Here is a 26,632-nt window from a genome sequence, read left to right on the forward strand (position 1 = left end):
AATATATAAGCTTTTTAAATGAACCACTTCACTTACTTTAAAGAAAAAAACATATGGTCTAAATACTACTTATTCTTTTACTACTATTACTATTACTGCTTCTACTACTACCAATAATAATAATATATATTGACAATTCATTATTTTATATATATACTGTATATATATATATATATATATTAGTTTTTTTTAATGCCCCAAGCTGGTAAGTCCGTTACGTAGGCGCACGACGTATGTTGTGAAAAGAAAGAAAAAATGGCGTCGGTGTCAGAACTGTACGATGTGGGTTGGGAAGGTAAGATTGAAGATAAAATAGATTCTCCTCATGTGCCATTGAGACCAGTGGGTTTCTGTTCGTGTGGGAGCATGTGCGTCCGTGTTCGTCCATGAGGGAGAGTCGTCGTTGTCCCACACGGACAAAACACAAGCGAACAAGGCAACGTGAAGTGCGTAGCGAATGCTAGTTAGCTTGTCTGCTAACTCCCCGGGTTCATCCAGTCATTCAGTGAACTCACACCGGCTCAGTAGCTGTCTTGTTAAACGAGTTATTGGTGATATCAGTCGCGCTTCGTGTAGCGAGCTGTGTGTTTTAGTCTGATAACTCCCTGTCTGTAGCCGGTTAGTGATGGCTAACCAGTCATGGTGGCTAACCGGCTAACGCTAGCTGCAGCTACGTTTGAATCGATCTCTGGTTCTGTGACTGAACAGCAGTAATAACTACAGCGATGTGATAATGATGTTACAACCACGCCGTGTGCACGTATGAGTGTACACGTAGCACAATCATCATCACAGTGGCTTGAAGTTGTTCTTATTTTACACATTATGCGATAATATGCATACAACGTATCCATTCACTCTCCCATGTTGTCTGAAGATCCCCGATACATTAAGTCGCATCACCCACGTCAGGTCAGATGATGATAATTCAATGCAAACGTTATCACAGCAAAGCTTCAGTCGTGAGTTGCACATTCCCAGAGTTGCAGTACCAGACTTTACACACACGTGTTGATACAGACCACAACTGTCCTCATGGTTTTCATATCTTTGGCCACAGAGATGAGAGACAAGCTGCGCAAATGGAGAGAAGACAACTGCAGGAATAGTGAACAAATAGTGGATGTTGGCGAGGAACTCATCAGTGATCATGCGTCAAAACTGGGAGATGACGGTAAGTGTTTCAAGACAAAATGAATTAGCACATTCAGTAAGTCTACAGAATGTTTACAAAGGATACACATAAAAACAGGTGGGCGAAATGGCCAAATATAATTCCCTTATATCAAGGTAAAAGTTTTCTTATCTGTCAAAATAGATCTTTATAATCTGGAAATGTCACATTCTTATTCCTTTTTTAAATACTTGACTTTTGCTCCCGAGTCAAGGTTGTGGTTTTAAACTCTTCTTTACAAGATTTGAGGTAGATCAAATCCTCACTGTGCTTGCACAATGCATAAGCAGAACTCTAGATGTTGGTCTCCTGCCCAGCTCTAAGCACACGTTTCAACTTCCTGTTTTAGACGTACTTTTGTCCTTAATCAACTCTTGTTAGCAGACAAAACATGTCTGTTTTGGTAAAAACACAATGAACTGCTTATCCACTTTCCCTTGAAGCTGCTCCCTTGTCACATTAGAGTAAGAGATGAGTATAACCTCCAGTTAAAAAATAAATAAATAATAATATTTACAGAGACTGAGACCACACTAATGTTATTAACTGTGCGTTCATCTGGACAAACATAAATAGGTACAGGCATGACTGAAAGACTCTCTCCTGAAGTACAAGATCGCTTTCATAATACAGACAACCTGGAGATTGTAAAGGGAAAAGGAAGAATACTTCAGTTGAATAATGGATGAATGAGATCAGGTTAATATTTTTTGTTTATCTTAGCTTGGTAATATAGAACATGAGTAGACCACTCACAACACAAAGACAAGCAGATAATTGGTAAAAGTAGAAAATTAATTTGAAAGATGATTAATATGTAGATGTACAATAAGCAGGGATATTATTGACACAAGAGTAACAGGACAAGTACAATGGTGTGAACAGTTTCCTTTAGGGAATCTCTGCTGCCTAGTAAGTACATTATGCTTTTTTTCCTCATTTTATATATCAAGCAACAGTGAGTTCTACCAACCATTAACATGTCAAAAGTCACAGTTTCCTCTGGGACAGTTCTGTCCTGTTGCATTACCCTGTAAAACTCTCCCTTTTCCCCCATTCTCATGATTCATACATTCCTTAAAGGGTTGGATACACACTAACATGCCATGGTTTAATTGAAACCAACTCTTAAATTGGCTGTGAAATAGGATGGCAATTATCAGAACAAGAGTTGGCATCATTAAAGTCAAGAAAAACTTCAAGCGTTTGTTTGTTTTGGCATAACCTGGCAGTGTTGGGGTGGAGTTGGGTTTTATTTTTATTTTCAATTAACACAGGATGTTTGTTGGGCTGAACATGTCAGAGCAGTCTGTCAAGCATGTTTTACGAATTCCATTAATAGGCTGCTGTAGCCAAGCCATTAGTCAGTTTGATATAATGTTACAGTTGACAAAATTATAATGTTTCATTAAACATTTAATTTAAAAAAATATGTTTTTAATCTACAATTAATATAAATTTGCAAAATATAACATTCTGTACTGTCTTATATATGACACTTAATACAACTTTACAGTACACAGTATAATGTATTGTCTTACCGACAGTTACCAAAAGTAAAACAATCAGTTTAAATCATACTGAGTAAGATTGACAAGTAAATTAATACATAAAATGACAAACAGTTTTAATAGAATGGTTGTGTTGGCGATTGTGCTCAACATGTCTTGCTTTACTAGTTTTCAAATGGAACAACCCTGACATTTTCAGACTGGCTTGATATTGGTTTTATTAATTTGAACACAGGTTTGGCAAGATTTGAGCTTTCTGCCCTAAAGAAATCTCTGTAAGAATCATGGAGGAGAAAATACAGAAAACAGGTATAGGTAGAGCTGATTATATCACCAACTACAACCACTCAATGTATAGATCAGTATTAAAATAGCAAGATAGTGACTTTATCTGGCCCATTTACAGTATATTTAAAAGCTGAACTGCAGAGATATACAGAAGTAAATTTTTTATGAATTGACTATTGTTATAGCTACTGGGTGATACTGGAGATTTGAAAATTCAACATCTTCCAAAAATTAATTTGACTGTAATGTAAAAATCCATTCAATAATTTGTTGGTGAGGGAAAATGTCAGTGTTTCCCACAGAATTTGATTCCATTTGTGGTGGTAGTTGATGTATACTATACTTGTGCACAGCTCTATATCTGTTTACTGTCAGTCTCACCTGTTGCGTCTCCCCCACTGGCTCTCCCACAGCAGCATTTTGGCTGCTTTCCTCCTCCTCTCTTCCATCTCTCTCTTCATCAGCTGCAGATATCCCTCCCTGACCCTCTCTTCCTTGTTGTATATGTTCGCCCTTTGGACTCACTTTTCCTCATATCTAAAAACACCGCTGCATGTTAGATAGGGAATGGCTGCTGCTCTTTGGTAAAATGTAAAACTGAACTATCCGATTGTTGGTAAACATTTCCATTGTTATAGTAAGCTCCGACAATCACAGCTGTCACTATTACACCTGAGGATTGTGGGTAGTGATGTACTTGTCCATGACATTGCAAATTTTTCTTAAAACACAGTTGATATCATACCGACTTGTGGCCTCTAGAGGAGCAAATAACACTGTTTCACAATCTGGAAGCCATAAGTCATTCTTGGTTGGTTAAAATATATGGCTGATAATCAAAATCTCTATTCAGAAAATGAATGTGATTTTTGCCTCTGGAACCACACTGTTGAGCTCTAGTCTTCTTCCTCCTTCTGCTTGTGCTCATCTTTTAATTCAGAGTGCACACAAAGAGGAGAGGCTTTTCACAGATCAGTCTCTTGTTAGTGTGTGTGTGTCGGAGAGAGAGAGAAATAAAGTGGAGCAAAGAGGGACAGAGCGAATAAATAAGCTGTTTTCAGCTCTATAATGAAATTAGCTTTTACCCATTTGAAATAGTGATACAAAATTGAAAAATCAATATGTAAGATTCTTGGAATAATATTGTGCCAATATAAATAAATCAGTGACTGGAAAACACTGCTGTATTTATTGAAATTGCTAAATCTATATTTTTTAGTGAAAAAAAAAAAAATTGTTCTGCCATGTGAACTACAGTAATGGTTTACACAGTCACTCTGCTCACAGAAGAGGATGAGAAATGTTTCTTCAGCTGCTCTAGTTTCACAAAACATGAACATGTTTTTACGTAGAAATGTAGCTCACCTCTTTTCCTCTGGTACCATTAACACCCCCTTCTCAATGTGTCACCCATGTTAGTAGAGAGTTTCAGGACGTCATCTAATGATGAGGAGAATTAATTAAGGGTGCAGGTGCATGGCCATTTTCAGTTTCACATTTTCAGTTGAACTTACTTTTGAAAGTGAGAGGTCATCATAACAAACATAAAAACATATTTTCCCAAATAGGGTTATAACAACCCAATTTTTCTTAAATGTAATGTTACTGCAATTAAATAAGTTATTTATTACAGAGTCACTGCTGGCAAATAAATACCATGACTATAAAACCTAACACAAGGGCGTTGCATGTTACACAGTGTTACACAATTGTTAATATAGCAGCGCTGTCCAATTTTGAAGTACATGTATTGTTTCTAACAAGGGACATTGTCATTACCATGATGGACATAGTAAATGGAGCATTACCATTTAAATGAATTGAGAAAGGTCTTTGAATGAACTCTTCAGCTGTTGATTCACTTGGTGGAAGCCTGTTTGTGTGCAGATGACGAGGACAGACGTACACGTTCAATACATCATTTTTTCATGTTACATCGGACAGTGGAAAGGAAAGGGCGTTAACACAGTCTTCTTTGTGTGTGTCTCTTCTGCCCAGTATGGATTATTTATGAGCAGGTGATGATCGCAGCGCTGGACTGCAGTCGGGATGACTTGGCTCTGGTAAGTTTTTACTGCACTTCCTCACACACCCAGGAGCTTCAAAAGAAAAATGTACGCTTTCTCACAGCTATTCCTATTTTGCAGCACCCGTTCTGCCAAATATGAAAATCTGATTTTCATTTGGCCAAATGGTATTACTCTGTCTGTACTTTGGAAAAACAATTTGCTGAGAGTTGGAATTAGAGGGTGTAGCAAATGAGAGGAGAAGCATGCTTCAAGTGTTAGCTGAACTTGGCCATCATTTACTGCCTTTTTCCCCCCAGGATTTATTTGCCTTCCTAAAGCTTAATGTGATGTTTCTGAGTTCATGTTCTGAAATATTCATAGATCTGAAAAACAGTCAAATGTGCACAAGATAAAAAAAGACAAGAGGTCAGAGTAATTGAAGTGGTTCATCTGTAATCAGTATGGAAGTGACAAATCCTTTGGCAAAAAGAATGACTCATTGAGAACGAAGAAGGCAGAACTCAGTCATTAGAAATAGTTGTCTGTTGGCTATCCTCTCAGCTCTGCTGCCAGACGTTTAAGTAAAGCACAAGGACCAGACTTGAGCTGATGGATAGCGCAAACGATTCAGATCACGCTGCAGACTTTTCCATCTCATTCAGGATAATGCTGAATGTGATTGCAACCATTCCTTACCTCTTACACTTCTCTCATCAAACAAAAAAAGCTCTGAATAGAGGGGGAAGGAAAGTATCCTCACTCTCCTTTTTTTAATAGCAAGCAAGGTAGCCCAAATGGGTAACATATAAACTGTGAAGTTTATTTCTGACAGTCTGCTTTCGTATCACTGTATTAGGTTTGTTTAGCTGGAACAATTCAAGGCAGGTGGTTCGGGTTGAAAAATCACGAGTATCTGTCGAAGTAAGCGTGTGAGAGCATGAGTGTAACACAAAGTTTAGTTACAGCCAACTGTAATTGGTCTCTCCTCTGCCCACATCCTTACAGACCTGTCTGCAGGAACTGAGGAAGCAGTTTCCAGATAGCCACAGAGTGAAGCGATTATCGGGCATGAGGCTGGAAGCTTTGGAAAGGTAAGCATCGGTCCGCTCCAGAGATAAAAACAAAGAGGTGACAAAAAAGCACTACCTTGCTGTTATTTATGATACTTTGGGAGGATTGGGGGCAAGAACCAGTTACCAGAGCCTAAGTGGTACAACGGTCTGGGTGTGTGTCACTACAGTATGTGTGTGTGTGTGTGGTAGGGTGTGTTTATGTTGGATAACCCAGCATTCCTTAGGAGAGGAGGGGAACATAGAGAGGAAAGGTTCAATGCTGGGTAGTCCTGTGGCCCTTTTGCCTGAGTTAGGGATTCCCGGGGAGGAAGTGGTTTGATCCCACTGTTATTCTGGGGGTCCCTCAATCTTCTTTGGTTTCTGTTCTTTATTTGTTTTCTTTATTTTGTCACTCCTCATCTTTTTTCCCCTCCTTATTTTCATGCTTTTTTTCCATCCTGTTTCGGTGTCTGGGCTGCGAGTATGTCCCCTAAATATTGACATGTGCTACAATTTCAATTTTTGCCACGAGCCCTTCTCCTCCTCCCTCAATGATATGTTTTATTTTTGAATCTGCAGTTTGTAAAAAAAGTAAGCAGAATGGAGCATGAGCAAGAAAGATAAACAAGGGGGGTATTTTAGTTTGCTCTGAGCTGAAGTAAGGGTAATTCAATCTGTTTACTTCCTCACTCACATTCCCCACCCGGATCACCATTGCTGGTTTATCGGTTATGTCAGAGTTTATGTGATAATTGAGAGTGATTGCTTCGGCACTGTCAGATTAAATAAACGGCACACTGGGATCTAATTGGCAGCAGACAGAGCTACACTTGAATGACACAGCTTCAAACGGCAAGGCCCTTCCCCTTCGCTCGCACGCACGCACGCACGCACACACACACACACACACACACACACACACACACACACACACACACACACACACACACACACACACACACACACACACACAGACACTTGGTTCCTAAATAAATAAAGCAAATCAAAGTGGCTCGTGAGTGGTTGCCTGGTGCCATCTGAAATCTCCCAAAGTGTGGCTGAGTAATAAAGTGAATGTGAGGGAAGCAGCAGCGCTGGAAGTGGGGCTGCTCAGCGTTAATGGAAACCAGAGTTGCTTCTGTCTGTTGCTGGCTGTGGGCGGGGCAGTTTCTGATCACTGAACCCCGCCTTTGACTGCTAAAATGTTAGCATTGCAGATTGCCCCCAATAGAAAAAAAAGTTGAAGACTCATCCGTCAGCGCTTGATTGGACATGACAAGTAAAGTTCACATGCCTCCGATTCCCAGATTTCTTTACCATATGATTTGATATTTACAGCTCATAAATTTCCCTCTTTAAACAGAATCATGTGGGTGCAGTCCAAGAGTGTAGGCTAGGCTGCGTATTGTGTAAGATATTGTTGCTTATCAAGTTCATATGTATGTATTGTCGTATTATGTTCGGGCCAAGAGACAGACAACTGGACCTGAGCAGTAGCTGTGGACCTGGAAAGATGTAAAAGCAGCAATTTGATTTTGTTTAAAGGTGAATCAAACTGGATCCAATCAAATGAAAATACAGACCTCAAAACAGTACATTCTGTTTGTATTGATTTCATGACTCATTGTGAAGTGATATAAGCTTCTCACAATGTTGGCTGCGTGACCAGCAACCTAAACTTAAATGAGTGTTTATTTCCTCCTTTAGATCACCACTGATTTCTGTACAGAGTCACTGTAATCACAGGAACCTGCCATGCTGTATACAGAAACTTGACTACCTTGAACTCTGGTTGATTTCCCCACCACCTAATTTTAGCCAACTGGGGACTAGGATCTGGGATTGGTTTAAAAAAAATAAATAATAACCAACAACTTTGTCTTCTTTTCTCTTTCTCTAAAGATACGACGAGGCCAGCAAGCACTATGATTCCATTCTTCAAGATGACCCCACCAACACGGTAAGACTGAGGAGTTGGGACAGATTGGGGAAAAATCTCTCTGCTTAGCATTCTACTTTGCGTCACTCTGTGGTCTCAGCTTTTTTGGCGGGCTTTAAATCTGCCAAAGCACTTTGGTGTCAGTGGTGTGAGTTTGCTAAGTTAAACTCCCCTTGGCCTCCCTGACCTCAACCGCAGTGCTGATCAGCCTATCACCCACACAACTGAAAAGTGTTTAAGGGGAGGTGGGGGTGATTCATGGTCTTAGTCAGTGGCAGACATGTTTGGTGGAAATAAAGTGTAAATAAGGCTCTGGCCTTTGAAGACAGTGATTTACTGGACCTTTCAGACCCCCACGCTGGACCAACAGGACTGAGCTCCTGTCCTTCTCTGTTGTCGTCTACCAGCTTTGGGTGCAAAGTCCTGCTGATAGGTAGACGCAGACGAGCCCAGAATAACCCTAATTTCTCTGAAGCACTCTCTGTGCTTCCTTCTCTCCTCAATTTTCTATTCATCTCTGTGAAATGACTTGCAGGAGCATGTCTAGCCAATCCCACACCACCATCTCAAAACATAATGTACCTGCTGTAAATTGTTTCCATAAGGACATGTGGCCACGCAAGAAAATAAATCTTTTAAAGGGTTTTCAAAAGAAACCATGACCTTATTTATTTTGGCTGTACCCCTCCCCCTCACCCCAAAGATGTTCAACGTGTTTCCTGTACCACGCTGACATATGGATCGCTTTAGATGTGTTAAACATTTTTCTAGCTAGAAACAACAGCATAGACGTCCTTGCTTTGGATGCCATGTGAAGATTCTTCATATCTTCAGCTGTCTAATCTAATCAAATAGAAGCCTTACTGAAAAAACCCTCTAATAATCTCTACCTCTCTTTAATGTACCCCACCCTCCCTTGCTTTCACAGTGGCATAGAGGAACAGCCTCCTCATCTGTATGTTCCCGCCTCCCACCATGCTCTGCCACAGCTGCTGCCTCCCACCATACTCACTCCCACCTTTACTTTGTCAAGACCATCTTTGTTTATTTAACACTTTTGTTGCTGTTGGAAGTTTGCAAGTCGGATTGGCAAGTCAGACTTTAAAACGAGGGATAGGACTGTTTTCATGGGCTTGTTCCCTCAGTTTCAATTTAAGAGAGTGCTCAGCTCACAGGAGTATTTTTCTTTTTAAGTAAAAGGATTTCACAAATCAGTTTGAAGGGCTGGAGTAAAATATATAGTAAATATGTTTTTATTTTTTATTTTGTCCAGCAAGTATGTGCATTTCTATTGATGCTGATGTTGCCAAGAACAAAAGCCATTCAACAAACTGAAAGACTACCAACCAATACGACTTCTCAGAATTTCTAAGTCTTGTGGTGTATCCATCTTTAGCGATGCTAAAAACAGCAACATCTTGCAAAAACATTTGTGTTTAGTGATAGTCTACTTTCCTGAATTATGCTGAAGGCTTGTTCCATGCCTGACAAGAAAATAACATAAGGATAATTTGCAGTGAATTATCTGAAGATATTCTGTCCCGATTATTCTGTCCAAGACAAGATTGAAGTGAAAACCACAAATCGCATTATTTTCTTGTAACACTGTCATTTTCATATACAAAATGTGTGCTGCTCCAGCGAATTTTTTTTAAGTCATTGTCGTAGTGTGCAACAATTTGCTTTAGCATCCATTCACTGTTTTTACAATGGGAGTTGTAATTTCAGTGAATCCCACGGCACCTCCCAGACACAGCACAGATCCTCAGGGGATTCCAGAGACATCCTCGGAAAGGGAACGGTCGGTTTCCTGGTCTCTGAATGCTGGATACTGCCACCCTGGCGAGTGTAGGATGTCAGTCAAACATGGGGCCGGGAATGGAACAAAACAGACAAATAGGTTCTCTGTCCATGGGATGTTAACCTTAAACCCTTTTTTTTCCCACAATCCTTGTCCTTAATGACTTGGGTGTAGCAGTGGCAGGTGGAGCGATGACATGGTGACATCGTTCAGGTCACCTGTTTTGCAGCGAGGGCTATCTCCTCCCTGCATGTTCTCCAACATACTCTTAAGAATCGGGCGAGGGATGGGCCTGAGAAATGGCGGAAAATTGGCGACCACAAGGAAGACTTGCGAGGCATCCCAGAATGCGAAGCAGAGATTGGAAACTGAGCTGTTGTAATTACAGGCTGTGGAATAGATGTGGTACCCATTAACCAAAATTGTTGAATCAACAAAAATTGCTCAAGGTTTTTTTTTTTTTGCCATGGCGGTGTCCAAAAAATGTTTCAAACTCTTAGCCCTTCCATTGCTTGCTATGTTCCAATACCTACAGCAATGATCTGGCAAAATTCTTGTCTGCGTGCGTAAATGCATTTTCTTTCCACCTTTTTAGTTCTTCTTGTGAGTATTTTAGATCATGCAGTGACCTCAACATTTGCATACACTGATGTGCCAATTGATCATTTGTTTACAAATGGATAGATTCATTCGTTGAATTAAAATTGAATCGCAATACTCTCATTTTTACCATAATCGTTCAATATAAACAGGTAGGATTTCTAAAATAAGCCACTGAGGTCATATGGGCGACTCTTGAGGTTGACCCACAATCAAATGCAATTACAGATTTATCGTAGAACAAGGTTTCATTTGTCGGGGTTAAGTTATTTGAAATTGAAAGCCTCAGTCCTGAATTATTTCAAAAAAGTAAGGGAAGAGCTTGACTTTTAAATATGTTTTGTAAAGGGTCATAGTGGAAAATAAACACCTTAATTGCTTTTGTATACAAGAAAAGTTTAAAGCATCATAAAACATTTGTTTAGTCTGACACTTCTTCCCTTTTTTCCTCCACCCTTATTCACCTACGTAGAGTGTGCTAGGTGTGCCATCCTTGTTGTGATGTTTCTTATTATAAAGAGAGGTTGCGGTAGGTCATAAAAAGCCAGGGGTGATGTAAATAATCTACTCCTCACTCCTAAGGCCTCCTCAAAGCGCTAATTAAAAAGGAATCACGACAACAGAGGGATCAGACCCACTGCCAGGTTTTTCTGGATCATTAGTTAGAGAAAGGAGGAGAGAGAGGTGGTTTGGAATTGCTTCTCGTTTAATAAAGTGCTGTGTGACTCTTAGGGCTACCAACTTCCATATGTTCCTTTGAGCCCCAAATGGTTCTTTATCTGGGAAAGAAGGGAGGTGGGTGTGGCGATGGTGGGAGTGCACAAGTGCGGAACTCCACATTTAACATCAGTATAGAGTTTGTTGTACTTTTTCTGCTTTCTCTTATTTGGTATTGGATGAGAAAAGATCCCACATGCTTATACTTTGGTCTGAAGTGAGCATAAATTCCTGAATATCACATAGCATCAAGTTCTTTGTTTTATAGTCAGATGACACAAAAGGGGAAATAATGACCTTTCACTGTTTATTGTTGCTCAATAGTTTCATATCAGATTTTAATCATCAAACAAAAATAGGTGAGGTGAGGCTGCAGTTTTTCTGTAAGTCGTTGTCTCAGCTTGATGGATAAGTTGTTTTCTTATGATGGATGTGTCAGAAGAGGTCCAGCTTTACAGCCCGCAAGACATGACTCATACACAGCCATCAGTAGCTCTGGTTATGAGTATAGAAGAGGAAGCCCCATTCAATCAAGTGCCAGTCCATAAATAAAATAGGCTGTGGTAGGGTGGTGCACTCCTAATGGAGTGGCAGCCTCCTGTTAAGGTTTTCACTCACAACCAAAGGAGGGAGGAGGATTGGGGGGCGGGTAAGTAAAACATTTGGTAAAGTCAGAGCAGCAGGAGTAATACTTTCTAATTCAGATTGATGAGAATCTAATCCACCTTGAGGTCACTTCAACATCGGAATGAAGCGGAAAGCAATTTTCAGCTGATGTAAGTTGGGCCGGTGCAGTGCTCGCTGCGTGCCGTGTCGGCAGGAAGACAGGCGTTGGGGTTTGGGGGAGTGTGCCATTTTCCCCACTTGGTTAGGGTATGACTCACCACTTTATCTCAGCCACTGAACTCACTCCAACTCCTACACTTTGACTCATAATGTGCGTGTCCATCTCCTGTTGGCCACTATCTCCCCTTACATCTTGGTCAACTTAGATTCATTTCACTTCCCCAGTTATAATATGATTGAAGTTAAATAAGGTGTCACATGTATCTGCACCCTTTGTCTTTTTACACAGTTGCTGTTGTAATACACTAAAATGCTGTTTCACCTTATATATTATCATAAGAAGAATCCGCATTATTTAGTCTCATGGGAGTACCAACACTAAAAATACACAAATGTAGACACTGAAACTCACAACTCTTGCACTCACTCCTTCTCTAACCCCCCTCCAGACAAACACTGGAGGTGCTGAGGTCCTAATCCTGTGTTTACTCTCTGCACTACAGGCAGCAAGGAAGCGTAAGATCTCCATATTGAAGGCCCAGGGGAAGAGTGCCGAAGCCATCCGGGAGCTCAACGAGTATCTGGAACAGTTAGTATTTCTTTAAGATGGGGAGAGGGTCAGAAACCCCCTCCTCTCAACCTCCCCTGGCTTTTATTTTAATTAAAAAACTACTCTTCTTTCAATTGAGCTGGCACAACTTGTGCATAAAATACTAGAAATTAATTTCCTTTACCTCAAAAGTTGAATGACTGTCATTATTGGTATTGTAATAAGTAATATTGTACTTGCATTTTGACTTAACTATGTTACAAATACATACCCTGATTTGAATTCACTGTAATGACTTGATGAATTTATAAGCAACGGAACTTATTGACATTTTGTGTTTACAGGTTTGTTGGGGACCAAGAAGCGTGGCACGAGTTATCAGAGCTCTACATTAATGAACATGAGTAAATACTCTTTATTTTTTATTTTTATACAACATATTTTGAAATCAGTTTGAATGATCCCCAAGAATGAATTGTGACAATGAAACAGGGACAAATTTGAATTTGGCAAGACAAGTTAAAAAGAGGTCAGCAAGTATGATTTTTAAAGTTTCATTAACTGTTGTTATCCAGCTTTACAACTTAAAAAAACACATTTTTGTATATTTTGTGTAGTATATAAGGGATCTAGGATTACCTCAAATTCTGATATGGATGGCCAAATTACATTAATTGTCTATTTGCCTTCTCAAAATACGGATTTCTGTTAATGATGTGAGCCACCTTTGTAATTACATTCTACCTGTGTTAGACTTTACTACATAACATAATCTACCTTTTATTGCAAGAATCACAGAATAAATCATCAGAAAAACAAGGAAGAAATGGTAAATATCTCAGTGGGATAAAAAGCAGTAGAAAAGATAGTAATAGGGTCAGGACATGCAGGAAATGATCTTGAGCCAATGCCGTTGTCTGTTTAATCTCCACACACCCTTTATTTGAATAGTTAAGCCAAAGAAGAAACACAAGTGCTCCTTCTCATATCCGTTTAAACCCATTGGCATGGTATCACCATGCTGGACACACTAGAACAACTGATTTGAATATGAATGTTTTCCTCATAGAGGCAAAGTATAACAAAAATGAAGAAGGAATAGGTCCAACACCCTGCAGAGCAAAATTCATACTGTATAGCTGATGTTTGTTTCTGTGATTCTAATTCTTGTATACAAACTTCCTTAGAAATTAGTTGTCTGTTTGCAGAACAGCCACCATATGTTTTGGATGAATGTCAGTTTAACACTTCAGACTGATGGCTTGATCTCCAGAGGGCCGTTGGATTGGCCACAATAGAAGGCGGTGAGATTCCTAACTCAGCCAGGGGTCTCAAAGGAACCCTGTCCATGTTTGTCATATAAGAGTAGTTTAATAGGATTTCAGTCTTAAGTCGCCTCTCCTGAATGTGAGAGTAGAAAGACTCCCAGACCCCCAACTGATATCTCAGTTGCTAAGGAGACGTGCCAGACGGACAGGAGCATTGCAAGAAAAATATATTGCCTCCTCCAAGGATGTTTTTGTCTGCGTTTGTTTGTTTGTCGTTTGCAGAATTCAAAAACTACTCAACCAATTTCTTTTTTATGAACTCTACTGAGTGCCATTCTGCCATTTAGTTCTTTGTCACGTTTTATCGTAATAGTCTGGGGCTCAGAGGCTGCTGAAGCTGCATCTGTTATTGAACTGTTAAACTATGTGTTGTTCTGGTATGTCCAGCATGGGGATTCAAGAAATATTCTCCATCTTGTCCTATGTTCTAAAAAAGTGTGTGTGTGTGTGTGTGTGTGTGTGTGTGTGCGTGTGTGCGTGTGTGCGTGCGTGCGTGCGTGCGCGCGTGCGCGCATGCGTGCACTAACCCCGGTTGCTCTGATACTATAGTAGTGGGAGCAGGAATGTGTAGCACGGTGAGAAGGCTACTTATTGGATATTTCATGCCTTTGTCTGAGAGGCTTTCTTGTTGTAGTAGTCAGAGGAAATCCAGGGGTGAGCGGATTATCTCCCAGCTTATCCCCACACTTCTAATATCACACCATTCACTCCCACAGCCCCTTATCTATAGGCGTGTCAATTTCGTTTCTTTGTTTTCTTTATTTTGGGTTACAAACTCCCATTTCCCCTCCTCCTCCTCTTCCGGATAGCCTGGCATTATCGCCACTTTTTTCCAGAGGGATGGAGCGGGAGGCTGCGAGAAAGGAAGAGAGAGAGAGCACTTGCTGTGAAATTCCCAGGAGAAGGTGGTGGCACTTTTCTTTCCCCCCCAAGCCAGAGAAAACAGAGGCTGATGGAGAAGCGAGCAAGAGAAATAAACTCTCCTCCCCTCACTGCACAACACCCTGGGAGCTAAGAATAAACAAAGCAGTGTGTCTCTGCACTGCCATTGCAGGGTTGTTAGGGTTGAAGCAGACATCAGTGTGAACACATTCAAACTGTAATTAATATCCTCTGAGTTGACACTTCTAAAACAATCCTCACGCCAAAGATATTTAGACGTGGGATTATTTTTGCCTGTTTGCAAGCATTGCATGGAGCCGCTGTTGGAATCTGCAATTGGCGCTCATTCTGACCCAGCCTGTGAGACTGTTCAGCAAAATTGGACTGGTCATCCAAAATTACAGGATAAATAGTAATAATTTTTTCAAACATACTTTGGACAGTCTGAATCCATTTTTGTCTTATATGCAGTCAGAATGTGGTATTAAAATGGGGGAAAGCCCACTGCTGATGGTTTTTACTAACCTCCAAAAGAAACAAATACGATTCTTACAGTCTCGCACATGATGGTGGCTACAACCTTACTCAAGAGCTGTGGTAAAGAGGGAGCTTAGGAGCAGCCGTAGGGAGTAGCTTAGTGTCGGTGGGGTTTGATGGCTCGGAGGAAGAGCGCAAGAGGTGAGGGTCTGGCTCCGGTACAAGATTCTAGTTGATGGCTGATGGAGCAGGCTCTGTTGCAGGCCACGGCCACTGCACGAGCACATCTGAAAGTTTTTATGGAGAGGAAGTGGTAATTGTAAGCAGCCCCCAACCATCCAAGCCCTCTGATCTCCCCCTCCACTCAACCCCTTCCCCCTGTTTATTTCTTTCTTTCTCTGTCCGCACCTTCCTTTCCCCTCCTATGCTGTTAATCTTTCAGCTAGTTACTTTGGCAGACTTTAAATAGCCTGATAAGTTCTAAGTTTGCTCATTTGGTTCCCGCGAAAACTTCCCATTTGCATCATATCTCACACATAGTGACAAAGAGGTCCCTATCTTGAGAAGCCCGGTGACACATGCAGACCTCTGTAGGTCTTTTAACTGCTAATGTTTATTCAGAAACATGTAAAATCTGCTCAGAAGTGAAACATTGACTACACAAAAATTATTGTGACTTTGAATTAGTTTGACTGTGTTGACAGAAGGCCGGTGCAGCCCTATTTTTCTGCTGCTGCTGCTGCTGGTGTGTGTGTGTGTGTGTGTGTGTGTGTGTGTGTGTGTGTGTGTGTGTGTGTGTGTGTGTGTGTGTGTGTGTGTGTGTGTGTGTGTGTGTGTGTGTGTGTGTGTGTGTGTGTGTGTGTGTGTGTGTGTGTGTGTGTGTTGCCTTCCATTTGTTAGGTGCGTAGACGTTTTATGGCTTTGTGTTCCAGTGATATACTGTGTCTTAGCTCAACTTGGCCTGGTACCGTGAAGGGGAAACTGTGTATTAGAAATGGAGTGGCAGCAGATTAGTGTGAGGTCAACAGCTCAGCAGTCTGCTGCTGAGAAGTGATCTCATCTGAGTATAGGCACAGTGTGCCAGCTCTTACTGTAGTGCTGACCTCAGGAAGGTAGTTAACTACACATTAAAGGCTGAAAAAACACACAGACGAAGAAGATTGATCCTCAGTGTCCCCAAAGGAGGAAGACTCACCATACTAGATAGGCTTTTACCTTTCCAGCTGTCTGCACTGACTAACCTTTACTGTAAGCCTTTAAATAAACTTTGTCATGTGGTGGATCTTTACGGATCTCTGCAACATCCAGTGGGCTATAAGTCTGTCGCACCCGTGCCCCATGTAGTTTTCAATTCAGATTTATACCTGTAAATTTATTGGGCATAGATGTTGTGCTTCACAGTTGAGCAAGCTAAAGGATGACATATCCACAGCTGTATCAATCGGCTTACTGTTTCTCTTGTCATTTCCACAGCTATGGAAAAGCTGCGTTTTGTCTGGAGGAGCTGATGATGTCCAATCCTCACAATCACTTGTACTGTGAGCAGTACGCTGAGGTAGGTACGCGCTTGGATGTCCATCATCAAGCATGGGGGCAAACTGTGGAATAAATGTTAGAGCTCTGTGAAGGGTGCCTTTCTCAGTAACAGAGACACTGACACATACTTTAACGTCATTGGGAATATAAGCTCATGAAGGGAGATGTGTTTACATGGGGTTGTCATGTATTGCTTATTCAGATGTCCTCCTGTCATTGCTTGAACTGCCCCTCAGCACAGCTTAATGCCTTTTCACACAGGTGAAGTACACTCAGGGGGGACTGGAAAACCTGGACCTGTCCAGAAAGTATTTTGCCCAGGCGCTGAGGCTGAACAACCGAAACATGAGGGCATTGTTTGGTCTGTACATGGTGAGTACGGCTCTGCATGGAGAGAAAGTGAATAGAAAAGGCGAAAAAACAGCAGAACCTTTTTTTGTTACCCTGTGGTTTGTCAAGGTTGAGGCTGGCCAGTGAGTGTGTCAAGTAACACTGTAGTGCATGTGTATGTGTGTGTAAATGTGTTTTTGGGGGGGAGCGAAGAAGGGGCTGTCAGACAGGTCAGCTCACTGCTGACTCAGACAGTGAACTCCAGCATAGGAAAAGTCTGCCCCTCTGGAGCTCTTTACTTTAGTAATAATACCCCTTTAGTGAGACCTTCTTTATGTTTATGACTTAAATAAATAACGTATGCACACAGAGAGAGAGAGAGAGAGAGAGGACAACTGCTGTAAGCTATCCGACCTGGTGCCAGTTTGATTGTAGTCTTGGCCAAACTGCCTTTTCTTCCACGTATTTGTTTAAATAGGATGTTGTCTGCTCGCACCAATGCATCACATGTAACTGAGAGCTGACATAAAAACACAAACAAAGCAGTGCAGTGAATAAAGCGTTGAGAGTGGAAGCAGGTCTAACACAGAGAGGCCCAGTGTTTTCCTCCAAGCAGCAATGGGATTCTTCAGGTGGTCCAAGAACCTCCCAGCAGCCCCGGACCCTGTGAAGTCACTCCAGAGGTTTAGGCAGCGTACAGGAGGAGCAGGGCAGGGTTCAAACCCAGACATTCGCTTCTGTTAACTCTCACGTTTGTTGGGAGATGGAGCAGCCCCTGCACGGCTTCCTGACAAGTCCTCTACTGACACTCTACTTTTTAATGGATACTTCAGGAAAAAGATCTGACAAGATCCTGCTCTGGATCGAAAACGTTGTTGAATAAAATTTTCTGCCGCACGGAGTGGCATACGGTTGAATGCGCTTCTTTGTTTTTGTTTAATCGCTTTGGTCCAATTTAGTTTTTTTTCTCCTTTACTTCAGGTGGGGGCTTTTATCCATTATCAGTCACTGATCTGTCTGAAGAGCATGTTTTGCGCATTGTCAGCTCTGATCGCAGGTCCGTCTCCTGACAGGTGCAAGAGGTTCAGTGAAAGGCCATGAAACTTTCACCATCTGAGTCAAGACTTGCTAGCACTGACCACAGTTGGGTTGTGGGTTAGTTACTCACAACACTCGCGTGGGGATTCCCCTCCATAATGGTGCACACTGTTCTGTGGGGATAGCCTGTCTGTGTTGACATCATCTAAATTGAGGTTTCTCTCGAGTCAAAAAAAAAAAAAATAGAAATAAAGAAAACGCTTACTAAAAAATACAGAAGCCAAACCATTTTATAGAAAAAGCAGGGCCAGGTTGATTGGTGTGTAGTTAAAGTTTCAGCACGCTGGTAGGGAGGGCTTTGAAGTGCAGGCAGGGTAAGCCCTCTGGGGTTTGCTGTGTGGAGATGATGGCAGGAACATGGGAAAGACATGGGATTTGTGGTTCGGAGGGGAGCTGTCGGGGCAGGCAGAAACCGTGATTCACATGGCGCTCCTCTCGCTGCTCACCGGGTTTTCCTTCTTTCGAAGACTTACCAGGCCCTTTCATCACCAGGAATCGATGGTGTTGGAGAAATTAGGCCCCCGTTAAGTGACAATTTACGTATGAAGCATTAAAACGCTCACTTTTTCCCCCCATAAATGATTTCTCCTGTGTCATCAGGCCAAGGTCTGTTTTTTCTCTCCATTCTGCCACAATGACTAGTGGAGTGGTAGATGGTAAGAGTGGTTGCACATTCATCTCAATTACGCCTTTATTGCTGTTTCACCAAGTTTTGATATAAGAACACCCCTCTTCCCTCTTCTCTCCTTCTGCTTCTTCCTCCCGCTTTCTGTTTTTCCTCTAGTCTGCAAGTCACATCGCTGCCAGTCCTAAAGTTAGTGCCAAGGTGAAGAAGGACAATATGAAGTACGCTGCCTGGGCTGCCACTCAAATAAATAGAGCCTATAAGGTGAGTCATCATAAGACTTGATATAGCAGCATCTAGATTCAAAATATATTTTTTCTTGCCTCCATATCTTTAGTGTCTGTCTACGACTGAGAGTTTTCACTTTTTCCCACATCACAATTCATTTTACCAGACACTGAAAACCACCGACCATATTGTTTTATGACTCTTCTGTTGTGTTTGAGCTTTCATGGGGTATTTGCACACAATGTCCAAACATCCAGAAATCCCCCTCATTTGCATAGTATGCAAAAAGTATTTGCAACCACCAAGTGACCCGTGAATGCACAGCAATCCTGATGGATGCCTTTGACTTGCAGCGCTGAAATTACAACCCTGGTGTCTTTCAGTGTGTCTGGGTACATTTACTGTTGATGTGTTGACTTAAGGCCACAATGTCTGGTAAGACTTTATCCCACACCCTGGCTTCACAGATGAGCTTCTCACGGAGCCACAAGTGGATTCTCCGAGGACGGCAGTCATGCTAGACTGTAGCAGGGAGTTGTCTAATTCATTGCTTCAGTGATCTTCAAGTTGAACTGAACCTTGAAGATCCGCAGCAAATTCACGAGCCTGAATTTAGACTTAAGTCGTGCATGGTTTTCCTAACAGTGTTTAAAATGAAATCAACAATCTCAATTATTTTCCCAGAAAGGTGTTGCTAAAACTTCATTACTAGGGGCCAATAAACAGATGTGTGTCCATTTGAAAGTGTACACGTGTGCCCGCATATTAGTATCTGCAAAGTGTTGAGGGGAAAAAGTGAGGAGCTGCTTAGATTGTTTAACTAAAATGGTTTACGACGTTGTTATGGCACCCTGAGTATTAAAGCATATTTAAAAGAAATCTTATTTTGCCATACAAGCCCATATGTGTTGCTTATTTGGGCTCCGACAGTTAAACATGTAATAAGTGGTTCTTTGCTCAGCCTGTGTGGGTCCTGTTGAGAGAGAGAGAGGTTCCCTGCTGAGCCTCTAAAGACCGCGTCTCACCGCACTTGGCTCCCCTCGCCTCATAGACACATTTCATATGTCGAGCACTCAGACATGTGTGTGTGAGTAAAGTCACAGAGAGTGGCTGTAGCTCCTGTGAAAGAGAAGCTCCTGCTTGTTCCTGTACGCTCAAGTTGAGGTGGAAATGAACCGTCATGACCAAGGAGGTGTAGCTTGTTTTGTTCAGGCTCAGACTTAATACACAGAGATAGATCTGTTTAATTAAAAAGAAAAATGCAGAGGCGGTCTTGGTCAACAGAATTGGTCAACTAAATGTGACCGTTCCACAATACACGCCACTTTGATCAGAACGCTTGCTGACCTTACCTCACTGTCTCAAGAAGTGTTTGATCCCAGCAGGGGACATGATGGATATCTCCAAGTGCAAATGTTTCATCTTGTCAGGGGCCTCAAAGAGGGAGAGGGACAAAGTGTTTGAAAATGAAAATCATATTTTGAGGAAACTTGGCAGTGTCTAAACTTTTGAAGGACATCAGTGAAGTGTTATAAGAATCAGGCTTTGACTGGACATCTGAAGTTGAGTAGACGGTAAAAGGGCTGCTGACCCTATTTCTTGTGGACATATCACACTAATTTCACCAAATTTAATATTTGTGTTTCAAACTGATTATGAATTCATTAATGCCAGTTGCTTGGATATATGGAAGTAGATCAAACAAGCTTGGAAACAGATCTGCAGCAGCATTGCAACTTCATCTGAAACTCATTACAGGTATTAGACAGTACTGTAACCAGTAGTGTAGCACATGTTTTCCTTGCCTAAATATTTTCTTTATTGCCAGGGAGGTATGAGAGAGGGTTTAACCACAGACAGAGGACACACGTGTGAGATTGATGATGTTGGCTGTTATGAATTAGCTATTGCGTGTCTGCAACAGTCCATTACGTTTCATTTAGCTGACGCTTTTATCCAAAGTGACTTACAATAAGTGCATTCAACCATGAGGGTACAAACCCAGAACAGCAAGAATCAAATCAAGTACAATTTGGTTCAAAAAAGCCAAACTACAAGTGAATATGACAGCTTTTTAGAAAAGTCCTAGTTGCTCATTCACACCATCAAATTATTGTAAAACTAGGGTTGGTAATGCTGGACAAGCTAGCAAGATCAGCCTATACCTTGAAAAAAATGCCACAGATACATCTCACCCCCTCCCATTGGCTCTCTCATCAAAGCTATGCCCCCAAACTCATGAACGTGCACTGCCTGACAGCTGGTAGAAGCTGACTTTTCAGTGACTGACTCACTAACTTCTGGCCATGGTCTCTTCTTTAGCAGTGTATAGCTGCTTTCGGACATGCAGGGAACTCCTGAGATTCACTGGACATTCTCCGGAGGGGCTGTGTGTGTTAACACAAATGTCTGACTGAGAGCCTCCGGACTTTCTGTGGACTTTCTCCTGCGTTTCCAATACGGGACAGAGGGAAAAAAAACTAAAAGAAACAAATATCTCAGAAAGAAAAACTGTGCCATACATACACCTAGAGGACACAGACGAAGATGTCAAAAGAGCTTTTGATGATAAGAGCTGAGGCTGGTGTCGATGTACTGTAAACAAACACATGATCCCCGCAGCTGAATTAATTTGTTACATCCTGCCTCTGTTTGCTGCACCTTAACGCTCTGGAGATTTCTGTGTTGTTGTGAACGCGTTTGAGCAGTGAATCTGTTGTGCATGTGTGAAAGCAAATTTTTCGAGCAAGTCCGGACTCAATTCTCAAGAGATCCTCCGGAGGTCATGTTTGAAAACTGCTTTTGTCTTTCTGGTTGTTGACTCCGGTCTAACGCTGTGTCTTACGCACCCTGGTTAGTGACAGAGGTGTCGTTAGTGTCAGATGGCTACACCACTGAATTCAGTCTGAATGAAACGATTGGCCATATTTATTGCATTCCTGCAAGGGTCACAGACACCGGCTTTTTTTCCGACACTTTTATTACTGATGGCTATTAGGACGTGAAAAGGATTTGAACAAATAAGATGAAAAGTGTTTCAGAAACAGCTTACCAGCCAAAGCATTAACTAGTTACTGAAGTTGCATTAAAATCATTGCCAGGGAAGCCAGTGTGTGCATCACCATAATAGATAGACCATGTTCTAGTGGCCCTGAAGAAACTGTTTTTGGCTGTGTTGTTATGATGTCAGACTGAAATACTTGAGCTCTTCTCTTTGAGACCAGTGTACAAATTGTGAAAAGAGTTCACTCTATGGTTTTGACCCCATGCTGTTGATAATGAGACACCTCAGACAGTCACACCTTGGTCCTTCGGGGAACATGATGTGAGCTGCATCCCACCCTTCTGCTCCTGCCCTGGTGTACAACCTCCTGTATTTGTTTAAGTTGCCTGGTAACGGGGTTGTCCTGGGATTTCAACTCGGCTGTGAGTGTGCATGCACAGTTTGTGTATGCAAGCTCGGCTCCACGCACATGTGAACTTGTAGATGTTTTTTTTTAATGGCTGCTGTGTGAGAAGAGGTAAATGACAAGGTGTACTGTTGCCTCCTTAATGGTTTCGCTCCCTCGCCCCAGTTAACTGACTTCTGAGATCTTGAAAAGGAGCGGCGGTGTTGGCCTCAGTCATACAGCTGCGGGCTGCTGAGGGCTTGTGCTGGCTGATTGATAGCCCCTTTAAAGCGTTGCTCATGTCAGTCGTCCACTTTTATTAGGCCCTTGTACCTGGTGATTGTCATACCTCAGTGTGAGAAAAAGGTGGGCAGGTGAGTGCAAGTGGGAGCAGACGTCAGCGAGAGGTCACAACTGACTGGGGCTCTTTAAACAAAAAAGAAAAGTAATTACCTTGGTTGAGTCGGCTGACATGTAAAAGACCTGTAGATGTGTGGGTTATAGGTGCAGGAGGCTTTAAAGCAGTCCGGCATTTCCTGCCCTGCTGCCCTAACTCTCCAAACAGATTCTCTGATTAGCTCTTCTGTCACGGACCACGGTCTCCCGCTGCGTCATGACTCTATTATCATATGCTCTAAATAGACGTGGAGCTGTCTGGTCTGCTCCTACTGTTTTAGAACGGGGCAGGAGTTAATGTGGTGGTCTCACCTCAGGCTGCGGAGATAATTGACTACCGGGCCCGGGGTAATGGTGCATTAGGCAGCAAGGCAATGAAATGCACTAATCATTATAGCTACCAGACACACACACACATGCGCACACTCACGCCCTAAATCTAGAAGAATGAGTCACAGTTGGAAATTACGTAGCCAATTGCACACCTTAGCCAACTGCCCTCTCTAAGTTGGAGTTTGGCAAAAGAAAAAGGAAAAAAGTTTTGCCATGGAAATCGAGTATTGGGTAAAGTTAGTTCCTGTTTGTTTAAAGCCTGTGCAGGACCAAAAGTTGATCGAATTAAGGTGTCACAGCAATAATAATTAGTGCTTCATGATGAATGTAGGATTAAGCTGTTTTTGTGTTTTATTCTATTCTAGATAGCATGTGGAGGAGGAGTCTGTTCTGTTGGTGTATTGGGGGGGGGGAACAATATGCCACCATTGGTGAAAGCAGAGGACTTACATTTCTTCAATTGGTTTTTAAGTGTTGAACTAATTGTGTTTACAGTGTCAGTGTCATTGCTTCAGTCTGAGGGAGGACACCATCTCTAGAGGCTCATCTCTCACCTTGAAGAAATGTAGGATCTGCTCTGTTCAGTGACAGTATTGCCATGTGGTTGAAACAGTATCCGATGTTTGACTCAGGGTAATGGTGTTTGCATATTAAGTTAACTTAAAGGAGACTATGATGCTGTTGTCTCCTGCTTGTCCATCCCCAAGGCCGCTACAGAGCTGCATGTTTGTTGAATTTGTGTACCTGGATTGTGATAGAGTTCCTTTTCCATCACCAGTAGAGGAGTTTGCTGTTTTCTGTTTTTCCCCCAGTGAATGATGTTCGACGTCTCGAACGCACTGAAAATTAAGGCATTCTATTACCATACTATCTTGCCAAATTAGCGTGTTCACCTTGGTGTCACGTTTCCATCACTTCTAATAGGAGCCGGAGCTGATTCAAACTTTCGGGTCATTTGACCCGGAAGTTATTGTCGATTGTTTCCCAATGCAGACAAAAGCCAGATGTTAGTGGGTGTTAAAGGGTGTTTTACAAGTGGAAAAGGCGCTTTACACAGGTTTTAAATTGCAAGAGCTCCATCAGTGGCTACTGTTATCTGCCACAGGGTCTTTTCTGATATCACCATTAAAAGTACTTTAAGATGAATAAGTTATTGAACACCATTGTTTGTATCCTAAATTATATCACAATTTTGTTTTGTTGGAATTAGTGAACTTTAGCGTGCTAACATTCTAAATGTAGCTGAAAGCTTCTTAACATCAGCTTGTTTGCATTGTCATTGTGAGTAAGATAGCCCATTAACGTTAGCATTCGTTAGCTAACACAGCCTTGTAGCCCCGTGACCTGCTGTCACGTCATGACAGACTGAAACTTGCAGCAGTTTGATACCTCTTTGGAGACATTTCATAAAGCTTTATGTTGGTGGACAAATGTGCCGAGATGAGGTTAATTGGACTCACCCTTCGTTATATTCCTGGTCCCCTGCCCAAGGTTAAGGAAGTTGTTTCTCTTTGCCGTGTTTTGAGGGGATGCCTCGTCTGTTGCCAAGATTAATTGGAAAGAGAAATTGTGTGCCTGTGTGCGCATGCATGAGTTATCTTGTACGTGCTCGTGGATTATAATTTGCGGCACTTCCTGTGAACCCCCGTGGACACGATGCTAAAATTAGAGGGCAGTGTTATGTATTCCTGAACTAGAGGCTATGGAAGTGGACAAATGTGGGCATTCTTATCTGAGCGCACACAGACACTCCAACACACGAACACACACACTGAAAAATTGCATTTATGCAACAGTTTTTTTTATTCTTTTCATGACTTTTTACCAATTCTATCTAATGACACTTGTTGTCTCCAAGATCATTATTGCCTCTGGGACAGGGATGTTTTCTCTCAGTAAGTGGAGCATGGTGTACGGTGGATGAGTTTATCAATGCCTCCGTGAGGCTGTGTTCAAGTGTGTTTGGCTGTTCATTACTTTAGTTGGCAGATGAGCTGATGTTCTCTTTTTCTCTCCCCTGCTCTCTGCCTTTCACCCTCCATCTCTGACATGCAGCTGGCCGGTCGCGGGACTAAGGAGAACAAATGCTCCATGAAGGCAGTGGAGGAGATGTTGGAGTCCATGCAGATCACCATGTCCTAGGAGCCGGTGCCCGTCTTTGTCCTTTCTGTTCAGTTGGAGCAACATGGCAGCTCAAATAGTCTTGCAATGTGACCAGAACCAGATATTTTACTGTTTCTTTCTCTTTTGGTTCTGTAATTGAGTAAACTTGACATGCTCAATGGAAGACGTTTATTTCCCACCCAGCTGGTACCTACAACTGCAACAAGTACTAAATAGTATGAACCCTGTGATCTTCCTCAGACTGGACTAACCTATTCCCATCCCTTTCTATCTTTTAGTTTCACCTTGAACTGATATCACTAATTACCACATCATAGCTATAGCCATGTGACCAGTAGAGATAACAAGCTGTACAGTAACTGCTATTTATAAAGACAGTATGGAGATCGCACCTGTTCACACTGAAGTGCTTTATCGTCTCTGTTGTGTCTGTAAATTACACATCTTAAATAAATAAAAAATGTTTTTCCTTTTGTCAAATTTATCAAAATGTCTGAACAAAAGTTGAACTAATTGTGGAGTTGAAAATGACAAAACCATGTAGGAGCAGATTTAATGTTTTGTTTTTTGGATTTCCATGTGCCTTAACGTCACGTTGTCTCCAGCACACTGACACATTTGAACCTGCTGTAACTACACTGTGAAGGGATGAGAGGGACATTTGTCATTATGAAGGCAGCAACAGGGGCCTCTTCTTCCCCAGTGATTCCAGCTGGGAAATCCTGCCTTTCAATTACCCAAGCCAGCAGCTGAACCGACTTCAGCACGCTGAAGAACACCTCTGTCATTTCAGTTTAGAGAGCCTCGGAGAATGCTGCCAGTAATTAACACGCCACAAGTTGGAAAGGAAAGAAAAAAAAAATCTATTCATGAATTTGGGAACATGCATGACAGGCAGGGAAGAAAGACATCTTAGTGCAGCGAGAGGCAGACCTGGTTTCCTCTGCTGTTGGAGCAGAACACTCAGTTCACTTGGTTCTGTAAATGCTGAATTTGAATTGATCCAAATGATCGTCTTAAGTTGCCGCTCACCCGTGCAGGGTCAGCTGTTACTTCCATCTCTCTTGTTTATTAAGTCATGGCAATTGTCTCATAACTTCACTCTTCGGCTGATGGAAAACTTGAGTGTTGAGTTTATGGTCTTTTTTTTTGGACAGCCTTTAAATTGAGAAGTCACCAGCTTACAGCCCGGAGTGTGAAAAGCCATTTTCTCAAAATGTTAATGTTCTCTGGCCTTGGTCAGTGGATGAATGAGCCTGCATTTGATTTGCCTCACCAATCTGGCGGAACCAGTGAAAGCCAGGGGACGTTTTGAGCATAAGCCGAGTTACTTTTTACAGGAAAGGGGCTGAGGCTACATGAAGAGGTACAGGGTGAAAGCTTTTTGACTTGAAGCAAAGTGATTACTTTTTGTTGTAGCTCCAATATAAATCTCTGTTCTTGCAACGGTAATTTATGA

The 26,632-nt window shown here is 41.9% G+C and overlaps 1 protein-coding gene across 1 annotated transcript; it reads left to right on the forward strand.

Moving 5' to 3' along the window:
- The first annotated feature begins 222 nt into the window (after positions 1-222).
- emc2 (ER membrane protein complex subunit 2) lies at positions 223-25,657 on the forward strand. The gene is made up of 11 exons (XM_034611386.1): positions 223-295; positions 1,061-1,174; positions 4,972-5,036; positions 5,988-6,073; positions 7,937-7,994; positions 12,381-12,466; positions 12,772-12,831; positions 16,588-16,669; positions 16,912-17,022; positions 18,863-18,967; positions 25,105-25,657. Exons 1-11 carry the CDS (start codon positions 256-258, stop codon positions 25,189-25,191), a joined length of 894 nt encoding a protein of 297 aa, XP_034467277.1. The 5' UTR covers positions 223-255; the 3' UTR covers positions 25,192-25,657.
- Positions 25,658-26,632: the final 975 nt, after the last annotated feature.

The sequence above is a fragment of the Hippoglossus hippoglossus genome, chromosome 16 (assembly GCF_009819705.1).
Source record: "Hippoglossus hippoglossus isolate fHipHip1 chromosome 16, fHipHip1.pri, whole genome shotgun sequence".
In the NCBI taxonomy this organism is placed as follows: domain Eukaryota; kingdom Metazoa; phylum Chordata; class Actinopteri; order Pleuronectiformes; family Pleuronectidae; genus Hippoglossus; species Hippoglossus hippoglossus.